Source organism: Leuresthes tenuis, unplaced genomic scaffold (genome assembly GCF_036924035.1).
Source record: "Leuresthes tenuis unplaced genomic scaffold, fLeuTen1.0.hap1 SCAF_8, whole genome shotgun sequence".
Classification (NCBI taxonomy): domain Eukaryota; kingdom Metazoa; phylum Chordata; class Actinopteri; order Atheriniformes; family Atherinopsidae; genus Leuresthes; species Leuresthes tenuis.
Genome location: NW_027325362.1, coordinates 32672691 through 32689820, shown reverse-complemented (window position 1 = coordinate 32689820; position 17130 = coordinate 32672691). Strand labels below are relative to the sequence as shown.

Here is a 17130-nt window from a genome sequence, read left to right as displayed (position 1 = left end):
ACCCCAGAACTTAATTCCCTTGTTAGCTAATGTAAAATGGCCTCAACTCCATTCAGAACCTCCCCTCAAACTGTTAGGTGACATCGTGGTAAGGCCCATCTCACAGTCTGAAACCATCCAACACATTAATTGTGAGAATTAGCAAGATAGGCATCTTGAGACAGAGTCAATGAAGATTATGGAATTGTTTTTCTTTCTTCAAAGCCATTTCACTATCAACAGAGAAGCTTATAATATAACCCAATAGGACAACTCTTTAAGCTTCCAATGAATGGCCCTTCTCAAGATACTCTGCCTTCCTTTTCTAAACCAAGGAACCAATTTTACACAATTTCAATTTTACTCCATCATACACCATCTATCTATGGATTCTGCTGTCAGTGAATCCTCTATGTCTCGTGAACACATGTAGCAACATAACTCATGGTCTCAGGGATACTGTCAGGGTCAGTCAGCTGTCTGGCCTTCAGCCTTCAGGCTCATATGTTTTTCGCTTTGCTCATTATCATGATGCTGAGTCATTGAAAGAGTCATGGCCATTTCTGAAGTCTGAGAATTGATTTAAATGTCATCTTGATTTCTGTCTTTCTCTCTTCATAATATGCTGTACATAACTTTTGAATAAATACCTTTGAACTCATCTATACTTTTGAACTCAACTCTTTTGATTTTTAGATGAAACACTCCTTATACATTTTTGCTATCACAAAACATCCTCAAATAAAAGTTGACACAGATAAAAGTAACGTACATTGGAGATTCCTCATTTATTGCTGAACCTTAAGTGCACTTACCCAGGCCAACCTGAAAGGTTAATATGAAAGCTGAGTTCAGTATTACCAAATCTTTGAACGACGTATCATAATTTAGTCTGTATCATAACACTGTATTGCAAGTAATTATTTTTCTAATATACATGTACTGAGTATTCACTGGAACAGTTATTCCCTAAAAATATCCCATATCACACTTATGCCAGCTTAAAACCGCATATACAGCATTTGTATATCGTGTGCTTTACTGCACTGCTCTATTGCAGCTGCATATGTGCATTCACACTACCGCATTACAACTAAAGCCTGCAAATATTTTTACACAATACCTTTAATAGTTCACAGAAATGTCTGTACTCAATGGTTAAAATAACTCAAACAGTGAAGATATGAGAATTTAGCTGAGGACTGCTTCCCTTTTGCTTATCTCATGCTTCAAAAATAGGCACCCCACCAAAACTCCAGAAAACATGCAGTTGCATCTGTTACCATGTGAGCCAAAATGTAAATCACAATAGTCACATGAAAAGCACATGACATGCAGATATGAGATACTGGCTTTAAACTTTTAAGTATATAGTAAAAAAAAAAAAAAAAAAAAGACACACTTTATACATGTTACCAAAAAAGGGCACCAAGGATTTAAGAAACATAACTTACTACTTTCAAGACCATTTTCACATCTCACCGTTTTGTTATAACGTAAAGATCATTAAAAAATTTCACATGGAGTTATTTGTTCCTGTGACCTTAATTTATACCAGTCACTGAGGAAGTGGTGGAATCTCAGTGTAATGAGGTTTTCGTAAAGGTGTTTCATCTCACATTGGTGACCTATCCAGGGTGTACTCTTGTCCAGCGGCAGCTGGGATAGGATCCAACCCTCTGCGACCCTGAATTGCATTAAGTGGGTAAAGAAAAAGGATGTGTGGATGTTTGAGCTCACAACACCATTTCACCAGTCATTAAAAATCTGTAATTATTCATTGACTAGAACTTGTTTAACATAGAAAAATAAGGCAATAGCTTGAAGTGGTGTTTGATGTGATTCAAAGAAATTTTATTTAAGTGTTTTAATACCCTGATCAAAACATTTTTCATAACACAAAAAGTGTCCTGTACAAAGCTTTGTACAAAAATTCTTAAACACTGGCACTATGTTTGAATTAGAGTAGCACTTCAGTTAAAAAAATAACCTGAGGGCAGACCCTCCAAGGGTCTGCAGTAAGGTATCAAACACTAAAGCCTTAAATCCTTAAAGTATTAACATAGGAACCCCTTGTTGTTAGGCATCCGTAATCATAAACTGTGTCCCCCGTCACTTTACTGTCATTTCAGAAGATGTGTCAGTTGGTCCTGCAGGTTTCTAGAGTGCTCTACACTGGAGAATAAAAAAAACAGGCGTATAAATGGGAGAACAATTGCATGTCATAAGTTTGTGTTATGGCTTACTGCTGAAATAGCAAGGTCAGCTGTTTCCCCTCAAGCCTAAATAGTGTTTAGACTTACTTCTTCTGGATAGCCTCCTGCCTGTAAGAGAGAAAATGAGATACACTTACTATAATTCTGACTTCCATAGTTTGAACCAAAGTGAATGACTTTAATGGAAATCCACTCAGCAGATTCTTACTCACTGGTATTGTAAATGTGTGGTGATAATGGACATTTTTCTCAGACTCTGAAAGACATATTATAAGGACATTGAATAGTGGATTATAAAAACAGGAACAGAAATCCTAATTAACTCTCTGAGTTGTAACAAACAGTGACGTAAAAATTATTAAATGTAATCTTAGTTAAACCTTGTCAGATTCCCGTAAAAAAAAATAATTTCCTTTTATTACTTTCTCTTTTGTTTTCATTTGTTTTTGTTTTTTCGAGATGACCCTGTCCTTGTTAAATAACTGGAGGTACAGTCATTGACTTCTTCATTTAAACACTTACATCCTCAGAGTGCAGAATGGCATCCTCTTGAATGACCATATTCCTTGCTGCTTGACCAAGGAGCTGGAAGAGAAAATAGTAACAAGTGTTTTAGACTGCAGTTATTAATCATTAATCCGTAAATAATTTTGTGGAATATTTGCTTGTGGAATATTATGGTAATGATAAAACATATAAACTATAGGTATCATCTGGTACCCGCTTTATCAAGTTCAGGGTAATGGGAACCTATCCCAGCTGTCACGAGGAAAGAGGCAGGGTACACCTTGAACAGGTCGCCAGTCCATCACAGGGCCACAAAACCATGCACACTCACTCCTAGGGTCAGTTTAGAATCATCAATCAACCAAACATGCATGTTTTTGCGCAGTGGTAGGAACCGGGAACCTGGAGATATCCCACACTGGTATGGGGAGCACATGCAAAAAAAGCTCCAATGGTGATTCAAACCAGGAATCTTCTTACTGTGAGGAAACAGAGCTAACCACTACACCACTGTCCAGACCCAATTAATGTTCAGACTCTCATTATAAATTTATTTCAGACAAGGTGGGCAACAAAAGTAATAAATTATAGAAATAAAATGACTATTAAAGATGATTCTGATAGAAAACAATGCTGTACCCAAGATTGTAGACAAAGCTGCAAATATGGATATTGTTTAATGAAGAAATAAATTCTAAAACATAGATGCTTCACACACCATAGTCTCAAGATTGGACACCCACGACTAGTCAGCAAATTTTAGTATCCAGTCTTATGTGGACACATGGACACAGACACCCCCTCTGCAGTTCAGTTGTATCGTGGAATGGTCAGATAAGTGATGTCACAGTGAAGCAGATCATTTCATTATAAAATGTCATGGTGTCATTATTTTAGGCCTCACGGTACCAGCCAACTGTGGCTAGTAATTGCAGTCAGTTGATTTTCAGCTTTACTGGCCATGACAGTATTTTTCCTTTATTCATTTATTATTATTTCATTTTTCTCTAACAGGTTGAGGAAAAAAATATGTGATAAGTTACAGGGACCTTATCACCTGTTAAGTTGTTAAAGAGAACTGTCTTCATTGTAAGTAAGGATGACCCAAAGCTCACAATTTGTAATATCTGTAATGGGCCTTATACACCAAACAAACATTTGGCCATCGGGTATAGAAAATGGATGGATGGATGGAATTTTGTACAAGTACATTTAGTACATTTACTCAAGCACTTTATAGTCAGGTTATGGCTATAAAGGTCAGAGGATAAAGATTATGTCAATTCATCTTTAGCACTGGCTTTAATTATGTTGGTATTCAAAAGTATTATGGAAAGTAATTTATTTGCTCAAACACTTTATTAAAATCCAACTTTCATGATTTGTGATTATTTCCATTTTATGCTTTTACATTAAACTTATAATTGACAACATTCTAGAGAAAAATATTGTGCTTTAACATCATTCTATCAGTTCAAACTTAATGGGATGCACACGGAACAATCAACTCAATCATAATTGGAAAGTTGCAAAAAATCTTCTTCGTGTCCTCAATCAGTTAGCTTAGTCTTCTTAATTTATCCATTGTACACGATGCAAAAACTAAAAACTAAAAGCTTGAAAAAGTGTGATCAGCAAATTATCAATATTTTGAAAAAAATCTTTGTGTTGTGAGAAAATGACAAACAATTCTGCAAAGTAAATTATTTACAATAAAACCCATAAGTATAAAACTCCCGCAAGGTTTAAAAAATAAAAAAAATAGTTTCTTTACATAATGACACAGGTTTTCGCGGTCAGTTTTAAGCTTTTCAAGAAATCCCCTGGTTTTAAAAATACTATTTCGAACACTTTTCACGTTTTTTTTATATTTGGCTTAAGGTATAAATGACGCAGTAAATAAAGTAGCTGTAAATTGATATTGATTCGGTATTTTCACAGGGGTAAATTACTCACCAAAGACCAACCTCCACTCACTGGTATCTGCACTTAAAGGGGTCTGATTACTTACTTCGCCTTTTCACTGCTAAGGTTTATTGCCCGAATAAAACAATACATTAATACAGCTGGTTTTCTTCATCAATGTCAATTCACGAAAATATAACCACATGTCTAATTTTCAAAATCCCTTACGATGATGTCATTAAAATATATGTTGTCCTAAAAATAAATGCTTTAATTTTGGAAATTTTTCATCTATTCTGGTGATGTTTCCGGTTGCTACATGGGCTAGTACTATGAACAAAACACTAGCTGCAGCTAGAAATAAAGTAAAATTACTCATATTGCTTTACCTCTTGACTGCGGGATCCCTTCAATACTTGGCGGGTGAGCACGATTACATCGCCGCTGCAGGAACCTACTTTGTCGGATAACAAACCTTTAACAGACTGGCCAAACCGCGGAAGAGAATCAGCTGAAGCCATTTTTTTTTTTTTTTGTGGCGAGGAACAGTGTGTGGAAAGGGTCAAATTTCACCGAAATGCGTTCAGTACACGCCTTTAATTAACAAAGTTACCAAAACAGTATCAATGAAAATACTATTATTGGCTTCCAATTTCCATTCAATTTCAATTTACAGTATGACCAGTACATTTTAAAGTGACAGAGTCGGTTGATGGTTCAGAGCTATCCTGAGTCTAGCTCGTGTTTTACATAATTTATAATTTTAATAAAAGTGTAATAATATGTTTCATGGTCTAACTGGATCTTATATTTGGAATATAACATACAAAGATTTTCTTATTAAACAGACCTTGAAAAAAGACCGTTTATATTTCCTCTGTTGTTTCCTTCAATGATTTAGAGAGACAAGTGTGTCTTATCTTGTTTGATTTGGCACTGTCTTCAAGGCTTTGGCCTTGAATTTGATGCATAAAGACCTGGCCCTGGTTAAGCTTTGCACCTTTTCTCACAACTTGTGAGAAAAGGCCAAACCAGAGTGTGCTGGTAGTGCCCTCCTAACACAGCTATGGATTGTTTTTTGTGTCTCTTTCTGTTTACAGTCATAGGCCTGACTTTGCTTGCATGGCAGTTGAAACTTAAGTCTACAAAGGAGCCTCCCTGTCTCCCAGCACTACCTTTGATTGGCAGTCTGCTAAGTCTGCGAAGCCCACACCCTCCTCATGTGCTTTTCAAAGAACTACAGAAAAAATATGGACAGACATATTCTCTGATGATGGGTTCCCACAGAGTCATCATTGTCAACCAGCACATGCATGCCAAAGAAGTCCTGCTGAAGAAGGGAAAAACATTTGCAGGGAGACCCAGAACTGTGGGTATATGTCTTAATAGTTCTTTTTGCTTCTTCTTTGTTTCCACAGGAGTTATTTCTGTTTTGTTAATTTTGTTTTCTATTCATGTCTCGTGTGAAAAAGGTAACAACAGATGTTCTAACCAGAGATGGGAAAGACATTGCATTTGGAGACTACAGTGCTACCTGGAGGTTACACAGGAAAATAGTGCATGGAGCTTTGTACATGTTTGGAGAGGGTTCTGCCTCCATAGAGAGGATCAGTGAGTACATTTTGCACTCATTACATTATAATTACTTTCACAAGACTAATGAAATGTACATAGTTTTATGGTTGCAGCACTGACACTTGCCTCTAGACGAGGCTTTTGTCAAGCATATTATTACACAAATTATATGGTATCATTGATATTAATTTCAGTGGAAGTGAATGCATCAAGATATTGCATACATAATTTAGACTATTTTGCTGAATAAAATCATTTATTTAAAATAGAAAAAATATACATGAAAAAAAATGTAAAACTGGCAAGAGGATAGCACTTATGCTTACATATGGAGTATAAGTGAACCCCCCAAGATCCAATAATGTTCTGTGAGATTAATTAAATACATGTAGTCATAGCCCATAACGAAGCCCAAACCTTTTGCCCTGTTGAACATTCCATCTCACTCAGCTCTATGGTTTACAGGAATTAAGTGAGCACAAATTAAGTGAATCTTTCATTTTTAGACTAAGCTATAAACATATCACTAACTGGAGATGTGTCTTGCTCAGTCCATGCAGAAGCCCAATCTCTATGTTCCATCCTGTCAGAGGCAGCAGCTGTTGGACTGGCACTGGATCTATCACCCGAGCTGACTCGGGCAGTCACAAACGTAATCTGCTCACTCTGCTTCAACTCCTCCTATTGTCGAGGCGATCCAGAGTTTGAAACCATGTTGCGCTACAGCCAAGGCATCGTGGACACAGTGGCTAAAGACAGCCTTGTAGACATTTTTCCCTGGATACAGGTTAGATACTCAAAAAAGAAACAATACACTTTCAACATGAACAATAAACCCATAAACATTTGAGACGGGAGATGGGCAGTGGTATAAAGTGCAGGATATACATGCAGGATATATGTACCCATATATTTTACAGAATTTTACAGTAATTACCCAGTTGTTTTACAGTCTGTTGTTCTGCTGCATCAAAGAACAATAGAGGGTTATAGAGAGTTATAGAGAGTTATTCTTGTGACCATTCATAAGAATAACTTTACGCAATGACTATTTACAATTACTAATGACTAATGGCAGCTATGTGTTATTGATCATCGTGCTGCAAATCCCTTTGGATTTTGGTGTTTTTATTTTTAAATAACTTCTTCCAAATCACTTATGATCACATTCAGAACTGGGGTGCAAGTCAGATTTCTTACCTTGGGAAGCAAAGACTTGGTCTGTCTAAATAGTAGTTTTCTTAACTGGATGGGTTAAAAAGGTTTAAAAGTAATTTTCTTATTGATTCTTACTCCCTGATGCCAAGCCGAAGGATATATCTGACAATGTCCAGCTATGGTACTACGAGCTCATGATTTGGAAGCACTTTCCAAGCTGTCTACAAGAAGGGATAAAGCATGTCCTAAGAAAGCTTAGGTTATTCAGTGTTTGCAGCATGAGAGTACAGTCTACTGTTGAGCAAAGGTATCAACACCAGTGATTCAGGGAAGCTTAATAAACAAATAAAGTAAGCTGGTTCTATGGTCGGGACTACCCTGGAGCCCCAAGAACTGATGCTTATACAAAAAGGAAAGCTGCACAAGTCATTAAACATAATGGAGCACACTTCACACCCTCAACATAACATAGTGATCAAACAACAAAGTGTGTTCAGTAAAAGGCTTCTTTGGCTCCGCTGCAACAAATGACAGGTCTTTTATGTCAGCAGCTATTGTTTATAGTTACACAATTACTTTCTTACAGTTACTTATTAGCTTGAATAAGGCAACTGGACTTAAAGTAAATCCAGTAGGTCCAGTTTCCCTCATTCAAGCTCTTATGATTACCATGACCTGGTTGACTGAGAATCTTCATCAATTTATGACTGATAGCTGTTATTGATTGTTATGCTGCAATTCCCTCTGTGGGATTAATAAAGTATTATCATTATTTTCATTATTATCATTATTATTATATGTAATTGTCTCTTTGTACATGAGATTATAATAAATCAGTGACATCTGTCTCTATGTCACAGATTTTTCCCAATGCAGACCTGCATCTTCTAAGGCAGTGTGTTGCAATCAGAGATAAACTTCTACAGAAAAAGTATGAAGAACACAAGGTACAATCTCCAATAATCATAGTCAGTGCTGTCAGTAAAGGAAAAGTACATTTCAGAGTGGTATACTGATTTGTACTTCTGAGGAAAGTGCAGAATTAGCACACTTTCAATTTATTCAAATTAACTGGTTATGCAAGCTTCCTCTTGTTTTAGCCAATGGGCAATTTGGGTGAACATTAAAATATTTAAATTTTGATTTTCTTTTTCCTTATATTAATTTGTGTTTTTATTCTTACTATGTCTTGGTTTGGTGCAAAGCTCCCTTTAATCCAAGATATTTTTCAGAATCCAATTCAGCTATGATCTTGGAACACTGTGCAACTCCACTTAAGAAGTAAATGCCAACATATCCCTTAATTTTATTATTCAAGAAGAAAAACCTTGAATGAGTATGAATATGTGATTTTTTTTCCATTCATATTTTGTGATGAGGGCAAAATATGGCCTCATCACAAAATATGACAAACACAATATTGGCCATTATCTAAGGAACCTAATCAGTCTGTGTTAGCATGCTAATTTCTATACTTCCCTCTTACAGTAATGTGGCTGTCTGAGTTTGTCATTGTTATGGCACAAAGATAAAGTGACGTTACACTCAAGTTCTGTTTGCTACAGAATAGCTCTATGCTAAATATGAATCTCATGAAACATAGTCGACAGTTTATTACGATTGTATGTGTTCTGTACATTAACAAAGTCCTACCTCCCAGGCTGACTACAGTGACCATGTACAGAGAGACTTGATGGATGCCCTGCTAAGAGCCAAGCGCAGTGCTGAAAACAACAACACCACAGAGATTAGTGCTGAGTCTGTGGGTTTCAGTGATGACCACCTCCTCATGACAGTGGGAGACATCTTTGGAGCCGGTGTTGAAACCACCACCACTGTCCTCAAATGGGCTATCACTTACCTCATCCATCACCCAGAAGTAAGGCTGAAGCCACAGCGATTTATACAAGGGGTGGGTGAGGCTACCGTTGGGTGTAAAATATTTCTAATCGGAAAATTTTTTTCACCCTCACATATTATTTGTTAGGTAAATAGAAATATTAGTAGTGGTGCTTACACCTGTTTGCTGATATATTATGTCTAGTCTAGAATATATTTGGTTGTGTCTTTGCATGTGTGTGTGAGTCTGACTTTTTTTTCTTTACAAACAGAATTTAGATGCTTTAAGCTGTGGGTTCTGTATAGCCTGCTATATCCAACTCTGACTCGACTGAAACATAGTGTTAAAGTACAGTTACTGTTAACTACGCGTGTACGTGTTTATCATGGCTGCCTTGAGTATCCTGCATTTGTTTAGAATATCGGTGGCGCATTTTCTCAGAAGTTAACATCTGTAAGCTTACTTTTTATGTTTTCGTTGTTTTATATCAACAATTTCTTTCACCTTGTTTGGTTTAGGGGTTTCACATACCATCTACGATACTGCCACTGTCCCTTTTTCTGTTGTGACCTTAAGATCAACAAAATGCTAACCTCTTGTTTATCAGAATGCTTCTGCTTACATCCTGTAAATCCGGCAGCAGCTTCCGGTCTGAGTGATCAGGTGTGCTCCCTTGTGGAATCCTATCACAATTTATTATTGTTTTAATTAGTCATTGATGTTCAACATTTTCTTTTCTTTTTTTTTTAAAATAAATTGTAGGTACAGAGACGTATCCAGGATGAGCTGGACAGTAAGGTCGGGATGGCCCGCTCCCCTCAGCTTAGAGATAGAGGTAGTCTGCCTTACCTGGAGGCCACCATTAGGGAGGTGTTACGGATCCGTCCTGTCGCTCCCCTACTCATACCCCATGTGGCCCTTAGTGACACCAGGTACACTAAACATGATATTCATTCAGAGCTTTTTATACTTGTGTTTTCTTCTTAAAGATAACTATCTTTACCATAGACAAGAATTTTAAAGCTACAGTGATTATATTTGACAAGATTTTTTCTATGAACACTCTTCTCTGACCTCTTTGTAGTATTGGGAATTTCACAGTGAGAAAAGGAACACGAGTAATCATTAACCTGTGGTCCTTGCATCATGATGAAAAGGAATGGAACAACCCTGAGCTCTTTAATCCTGGTGAGAGGAAACTTTGGTCCAATGTAATATATTTCTTTCAACAAAATTATGTGAAGTTTTTAGTCAACTTCCATAAAACCAAAAACATTTTCATGCAAAATTAAATATGGATATGCAAAAATGACAATACGGATATCAATACCACTTCAGATTCATTGGTAATTTATCTATATTTATTTTTTTACCCATTGTTCACATGACCACAATACATGAACAGTTTAGCTCTGCTATCCATCAGATGTTATCCATCAGATCCATCACTGTTATCATCAGATTAACCCTTCTATTATTACTCTGCAGGCCGATTTTTAAACAACAAAGGCGCAGGTCTGACCATGCCATCATCCAGCTACCTGCCATTCGGTGCAGGGATTAGGGTTTGTTTGGGTGAGGCCTTGGCCAAGATGGAGCTCTTCCTCTTCCTATCCTGGATCTTACAACGTTTCACCCTCTCCATCCCACCAAGTCACTCTCTTCCCAGTCTGGATGGCAAGTTTGGTGTGGTCCTCCAGCCAGTCAAATACAAGGTTAAAGCCACACCCAGACCAGGCTGGGAGAGATACCAGTGCAAGGCATGTTGAGAGTGGTGGCATGTTTTCCACAGCTGTGGCTCTATTATAATTTGACTGAGCGTGAGGCTTTTTTTTTTTTTACAGCAGAACTTACGTCACGAGCCAGCAAATAAAAACAGCATTTACATGATAATATGATAAATTTAATTTAAACTTGAATTTAAATAATTATTTTAATTTCTTGGCTATGTTATACAATATCAACAAATATTCCAATAAAAAGTGGATGAAGAAGTTATCTATGCTGCCATTAAGTACTTCACTGAATAATGTAAGACTAATGTAAGAATATTAAAACCAGTCACATGTAAATGTGAAAAGTGATTGGATCAGAATACCTTCACGATACCTTCATTTACTCCTTTATTTCTTGCTGTCCAATCGTTATCAGAACACCACATGTTAGCACCAGATCTGTACAGCTGCATAGTGACATAGCACCACCTTCAACAACAAGAAGGCAATTGTTACTTAATTTTGCACATGTTCACACTAAACTTTCGTGATGTTTCTTTTCTTTCTTTATTCGATTTAATCAATTACATAGTTTTATTTTTGGCTGCTGATCTAACATTGCATAATTTGGGCTATTTATGTCTCTAAACTGTTTTAATTAAAGCACATTTCCCTCATAAAACATGATAAATCATCAATAAAGGAATGTGTACAGTCTTTCAAGCTCCCATTTACTGCTCAACATGCTCAAGAACTCAAGCTAAATTGTTTTGATAAAGAAAGTGAAGCCAAGCAACTGGGTTATGGTATGCAGAAACGAAGACTGGGACAGAATGGGAGGGATGCTTTTGCTGAAAACAGGCCTGCAAATGCTTCCATGCGTGGAATCACAGATAATTCACATTTCCATGCAAACATACTGGAGATGCAAGCAAATTACAGTAACAACAGAAACCATCTCATTGAAAGAGAAAATCAAGAGTTGACTTACTAGGTTCTTATCTGATTCTTATTAGGTCTTATAATTGGGTCAATACAATCTCACTATCAACAGCGACAAAATACAGTAGAAAGAATAAAACCAAGCCAAAATGCTAAGCACTGTGTGAAAAACTAAGTACACCCTTACTGCATCTATAAGAACTGTGAGGGTAATAGCAGCCAAGTGGTGCTAATTATTCAAAGTAAACACATGAAACCTTTGCTACAAATGAAAATGGACCAGATTCAATGGATAATTCCCTAAATTCAACAATTAACCTTCTAATACTGGCTCAATACCTAATAAAGAACCATCTGATCCATATAATCCCTATATAGACCAGTGAGTAGTGCTGACCAACATTCAGTTGTTTTATTTATATAGCGCCAAATTACAACAAATGTCATCTCAAGGCACTTGAATAATATAGTCTAAGTCAACCCAATTGGAGTTCAATTCATTGTAATCATAATCCAATTAAATCCAATTAATCAATTTCAAAATAATCCAATTCATTCATGTAGAGCCAATTCAAAACCAATTTCCTAGCTAAGGAAACCAACAGATTGCACCGAAACTCTTCGGTGCAGAGGAAAAAAACTCACAAAGTGCTTCACATAGCACCATCAAGGTATCTAGTTAAAATCATGAAACAGGTACACACATAAATAAAATAAAAAGACAAAGACAAAACCAACAGACAGAAACAGTCAAAATAACACTACGACTCCTTAAAAGCCAGCCTGAACAGGTATGTTTTAAGATGTTTTTTAAAAATGTCCACAGTAGCCAAGTCTCTCAGGTCCTGAGGAAGACTATTCCACAGCCTGGGTGCGACAGACTGGAAGGCTCTGTCTCCTCTGGTTATGCACCTGGTTCGAGGCACAACCAGAAGACCCAGGTTGGCAGACCTGAGAGACCTGCTAGGGACATGAGAGCGAAGAAGTTCAGACACATAATCTGGTGCCTGACCACAAAGCGCTCTAAATGTCAAAATCAAGACTTTAAAATGAATCCTAAAATTAACCGGAAGCCAGTGCAGCGAGGCCAGGACAGGCGTTATATGGCAACTCTGCCTAGATTTAGTCAGCAGCCTGGCCGCAGCGTACTGCACTAACAGCAAATGGTTAATCGCTGCCTTGTTGAGATATGTGAATATGGAGTTGCAGTAGTCCAGCCGAGATGACACAAACGCATGAATTATCAATTCTAGCTCGGCCTGCGACACCATGGTTCTCAGTTTGTCAATGTTTCTGAGTTGGAAGAAACAAATGCGAGACAAAGAATGAATGTGTTTATCAAAGCTCATATGCTGGTCAAAGATAATGCCCAAATTTCTCAGGGAGGAACATACATTGGTGCATATAGACCCAACGTAGTCTTTCACAGCAGAAATAAAACTGTCTGGTCCAATAATGAGAACCTCAGTTTTTCTGGTATTTAACTGAAGGAAATTGTTGGACAGCCAGACCTTGATAGTTGACAAACAATCATGCAGCACATTCAGACCGATTGGGGTTAAAAGAAAACTGTAGCGGAATGGAACTGACTTATGATTTCACCAAGTGGTAACATGTACAAAACAAATAAAATAGGACCTAAAACCAAGCCCTGGGGCACTCCACATGATAGAGTAGCGGACGCAGAGATAAACGAGCCAACAGCTACTGAGAAGGTTCTGCCAGAGAGGTACGAGGCAAACCAGTCAAGGCCCCTGCCTGAGATATCTGTCAGTAAGGATGCCATGATCCACAGTGTCAAATGCTGCACTGAGGTCGAGCAGCATAAGAACAGTACATTTATCGGTGTCAGACGCCATCATGATGTCGTTAGATACTCTAAGAAGAGCTGTTTCAGTTGAATGCCTCTGACGATAACTGGACTGGAATTTGTCAAAGATCCTGTTCTCATTCAGAGCAGAGATGAGCTGATTAGCCACAGCTTTCCCCTGGATCTTTGACACAAAAGCAACTTAGAAATGGGTCTAAAGTTTTGTGGAGAAGACGGATCCAGGTTGGGCTTTTTAAGAAAGAAACAACCAGAGACCAGTGAGCAGTTAACAATATTGAGCAGACCAGGACCAATGGATTCTAAGACTTTTTTCAGTAATGATGTGGGTAATACATCTAATGGGCTGGAGGAGGTCTTCATACCATTCACTAGCTCAGTTAACTGTAACGGGGAGATGGACACAAAATGATCAAGTATTGGCTGCCGCTTACATGGGGTGGGGAGAAGGGCAGTAGAAGGGCTGATGCTTGCCCTGATGCTGGCGACTTTGTCAACAAAAAATGACAGCAGACATTGTTTCCATGCTAATATAATCTAAAAGAAAATTTCTAAACTGGTTAATACACAGATTGTTCTTCGCTTTCCAGTTCATGAGAATAGTTTTCTTTGCGATACATAACACTGTGAGGATCATGTGTGCTAAGCTAAATTCCACGTTGATGTTGTCTAAGTCACCCAGTATGCACAGTGTGGGGCATGCAGGGATGCTACACTTTAGCCATGTTGATAGGTCCGCACAGACTTCAAGCCAGAACTTCTGGACAGGCGCACAAAACCACAAAGCGTGTGCATAATCATCAGGTGTGTTGAGGATGGTAGAGACATTGTGTCATCTATCTTAGACTATAATTTATATATTTTTCATAGTAGTTTTGGGGTGCAGATGCTTAGAAATTCTGCTACCCTAATCAGGAGTTGTAAGTCTGGTTGATGGAGGATATATTTCTTTGTTATTATAGACTTAAGTTGTTGATATTCTAGAAATTTATTGCTGCCTATCTCATATTGTGATATGAGCTCATCAAATGAAATAATTATAAATAATAATTTTGGATGATATGTTCCAGATGTTTGAGTCCTTTGATCTTCCACAGAGTAAAGTTTAGCATTTTTTTGTTTTGCAGGATGTCAGGATTGTTCCAGATGGGTGTAAGCTTACACGGGACAAGTGAGGACTTTGTTATTTTAAGAAATTCCCACCAGGCTGTCAGAGAGGTGCTGATGTTAATGCTTTTGAAACATTTGTGATTTTTTACGTTTTGACTAATAAGTGGCAGGTCAAAATAAAGAGATTTCCAGATTATCACACAATGCTTGTTCTATATTTATCCATGGTTCATCTATTGGGCTAGGTTTAAACCATTTTGATATATACTGTAACATATTGGCTAAGGAATAGTGCTGAAAATTAGGTAAATCTAATCCACCACAGTCCTTGGTCTTCTGTAGGGTTTTTTTTTTCCACAGAAATTTGGAGATTCATGAATCTAGTGACTTAAACCAAGTAGCAGATGGTTTTATGGGGATCATTGAGAACAAATAATTAACTTTTGGTAGTATCATCATCTTGATGGTTGTAACTGTCCCTATATGTAAGTTATATAGGTAAGGACTTCCAACGAGAGAGATCGTCCTCTACTGTCTTTAATAATTGCACATAATTTAGCTTTGTTAGCTCTGAGAGCCTGGAGGAAATGTTTATGCCTAAATATCTAATATTTCCTGACTGTAAAGTGATCACAGGTATATTCTGGATTCTACAGTTAATGGGCAGAACTGTGGTCTTATACCAATTGATAGAGTAGTCAGAAAGTGCTGAGAATTTATTTATGAGTGTGATCGTGTGAGTGAGAAACGTTTGAGAGTTCTGAAGGAAAATCAAAACATCATCAGCATAAAGACTTATTTTATGCTCAATATTTTGGGGTGCCTTTAATATTTCTATCTTGTCTGATAGCAGCTGCTAAAGGTTTGATGAAAATAGCAAAAAGTGAGGGAGAAAGTGGGCAACCCTGTCTTGTACCTCTCTGCAGACTGAAGCTTGGAGAAGTTTGATCATTTGTCCTGACACACGCATTTGGGGAGCTATATAATATCCTTATCCTGTTTATGAAGTGTGACCCAAACCCAAATTTGTTTAATGCTGATGTGTTCAGCTACAAAAAGGTTTGAATGTCCGACCATAGTTTGTAAAAGGCAGGTAAGAAAAGGGTCGAATGCCCGAACATACACCATCAAAAGAGGGAGCGGAGGTGTTCGCTGTAAGAAGGTGTGAATGTCCGACCATAGTTGGTAAAAAGCGGGTAAGAAAAGGTTAAATACCCGACTGTACACAATCAAAATAGGGAGCGGAGTTGTTCAGCTAAGAGAAGGTGTGAAAGTCCGACCATGGTTTGTAAAAAGCGGGTAAGAAAAGGTTCGTATGCCCGACTGTACACAATCAAAAGAGGGAGTGGATGTGTTCGGCTACAAGAAAGTGTGAAGGTCCACCCATGGTTTGTAAAAAGCGGGTAAGAAAAGGTTCGAATGCCCGAATATATACCATAAAAAGCGGAAGCGGAGGTGTTCGGCTCTAAGAAGGTGTGAACGTCCGACCAAAGTTTGTAAAAAGCAGTTAAGAAAACGTTCGAATATCCAACCAAACATAATCAAAAGCGGGACTAGAGCTGTTCGACTGCAAGTAGGTGTGAATGTCAGATCATGATATGCAAAAAGCTGATGAGAAAAGGTGAGAATGCCCGACTTTAAACCATCAAATGCGGGAGCAGAAGTGTTCGGCTGTGAGTAGGTGTGAATGTCCGACCATAATTGCTGAAAAATGTGTTAGAAAACGTAAGAATGCTGGACCATACATCATCAAAAGCGGGAGAGGTGGTGTTCGGCTGCAAGAAGGTGTGAAAGTCCGACCATGGTTTGTAAAAAGCGGGTAAGAAAAGGTTCGAATGCCTGAATATATACCATCAAAAGCGGAAGCGGAGGTGTTCGGCTGCAAGAAGGTGTGAAAGTCCGACCAAAGTTTGTAAAAAGCAGTTAAGAAAAGGTTCGAATATCCAACCAAACATAATCAAAAGTGGGAGCAGAGCTGTTCAACTGCAAGTAGGTGTGAATGTCAGATCATAATATGCAAAAAGCTGATGAGAAAGGGTGAGAAAGCCCGACTATACACCATCAAATGCGGGAGCGGAAGTGTTCGGCTGTGAGTAGGTGTGAATGTCCGACCATAATTGCTGAAAAATGTGTTAGAAAAGACTAGAATGCCGGACCACACATCATCAAAAGCGGGAGAAGTGGTGTTCGGCTGCAAGTAGGTGTGAATGTCCAGCCATAATTACTCACAAACGGGTAAGAAAAGGTAGTATTGCAAGACCATACATGATCAAAACAGGGAGCGGAGGTGGTTCAGCTGCAAGGTGTGAATGTCTGACTAAAGTTGGTAAAAAGCGGGTAAGACAAGGTGCGAAT

At 37.9% G+C, this 17130-nt stretch overlaps 2 protein-coding genes across 3 annotated transcripts; one reads left to right on the top strand and one right to left on the bottom strand.

Annotated features, from left to right (window-relative positions):
* Window positions 1-1441: 1441 nt before the first annotated feature.
* LOC140313414 (BLOC-1-related complex subunit 7-like) lies at window positions 1442-5154 on the bottom strand. The gene is made up of 5 exons (XM_072391509.1): window positions 4997-5154; window positions 2718-2780; window positions 2408-2451; window positions 2283-2303; window positions 1442-2154 (listed from the first exon to the last, which is right to left on the bottom strand). Exons 1-5 carry the CDS (start codon window positions 5126-5128, stop codon window positions 2103-2105), a joined length of 312 nt encoding a protein of 103 aa, XP_072247610.1. The 5' UTR covers window positions 5129-5154; the 3' UTR covers window positions 1442-2102.
* LOC140313413 (steroid 17-alpha-hydroxylase/17,20 lyase-like) lies at window positions 4917-11525 on the top strand. Of its 2 annotated transcripts, none has more exons than XM_072391507.1 (9): window positions 4917-5030; window positions 5708-5976; window positions 6080-6218; window positions 6734-6969; window positions 8201-8287; window positions 9001-9252; window positions 9943-10112; window positions 10265-10368; window positions 10669-11525. In XM_072391507.1, the coding sequence occupies exons 1-9, from the start codon at window positions 4940-4942 to the stop codon at window positions 10947-10949; spliced, it is 1629 nt and encodes a 542-aa protein (XP_072247608.1). In that variant the 5' UTR covers window positions 4917-4939; the 3' UTR covers window positions 10950-11525. The 2 variants fall into 2 exon arrangements, with proteins under 2 accessions (XP_072247608.1, XP_072247609.1); XM_072391508.1 differs by having other exon boundaries at window positions 9001-9219; window positions 10669-11524.
* The last annotated feature ends 5605 nt before the right edge of the window (window positions 11526-17130 follow it).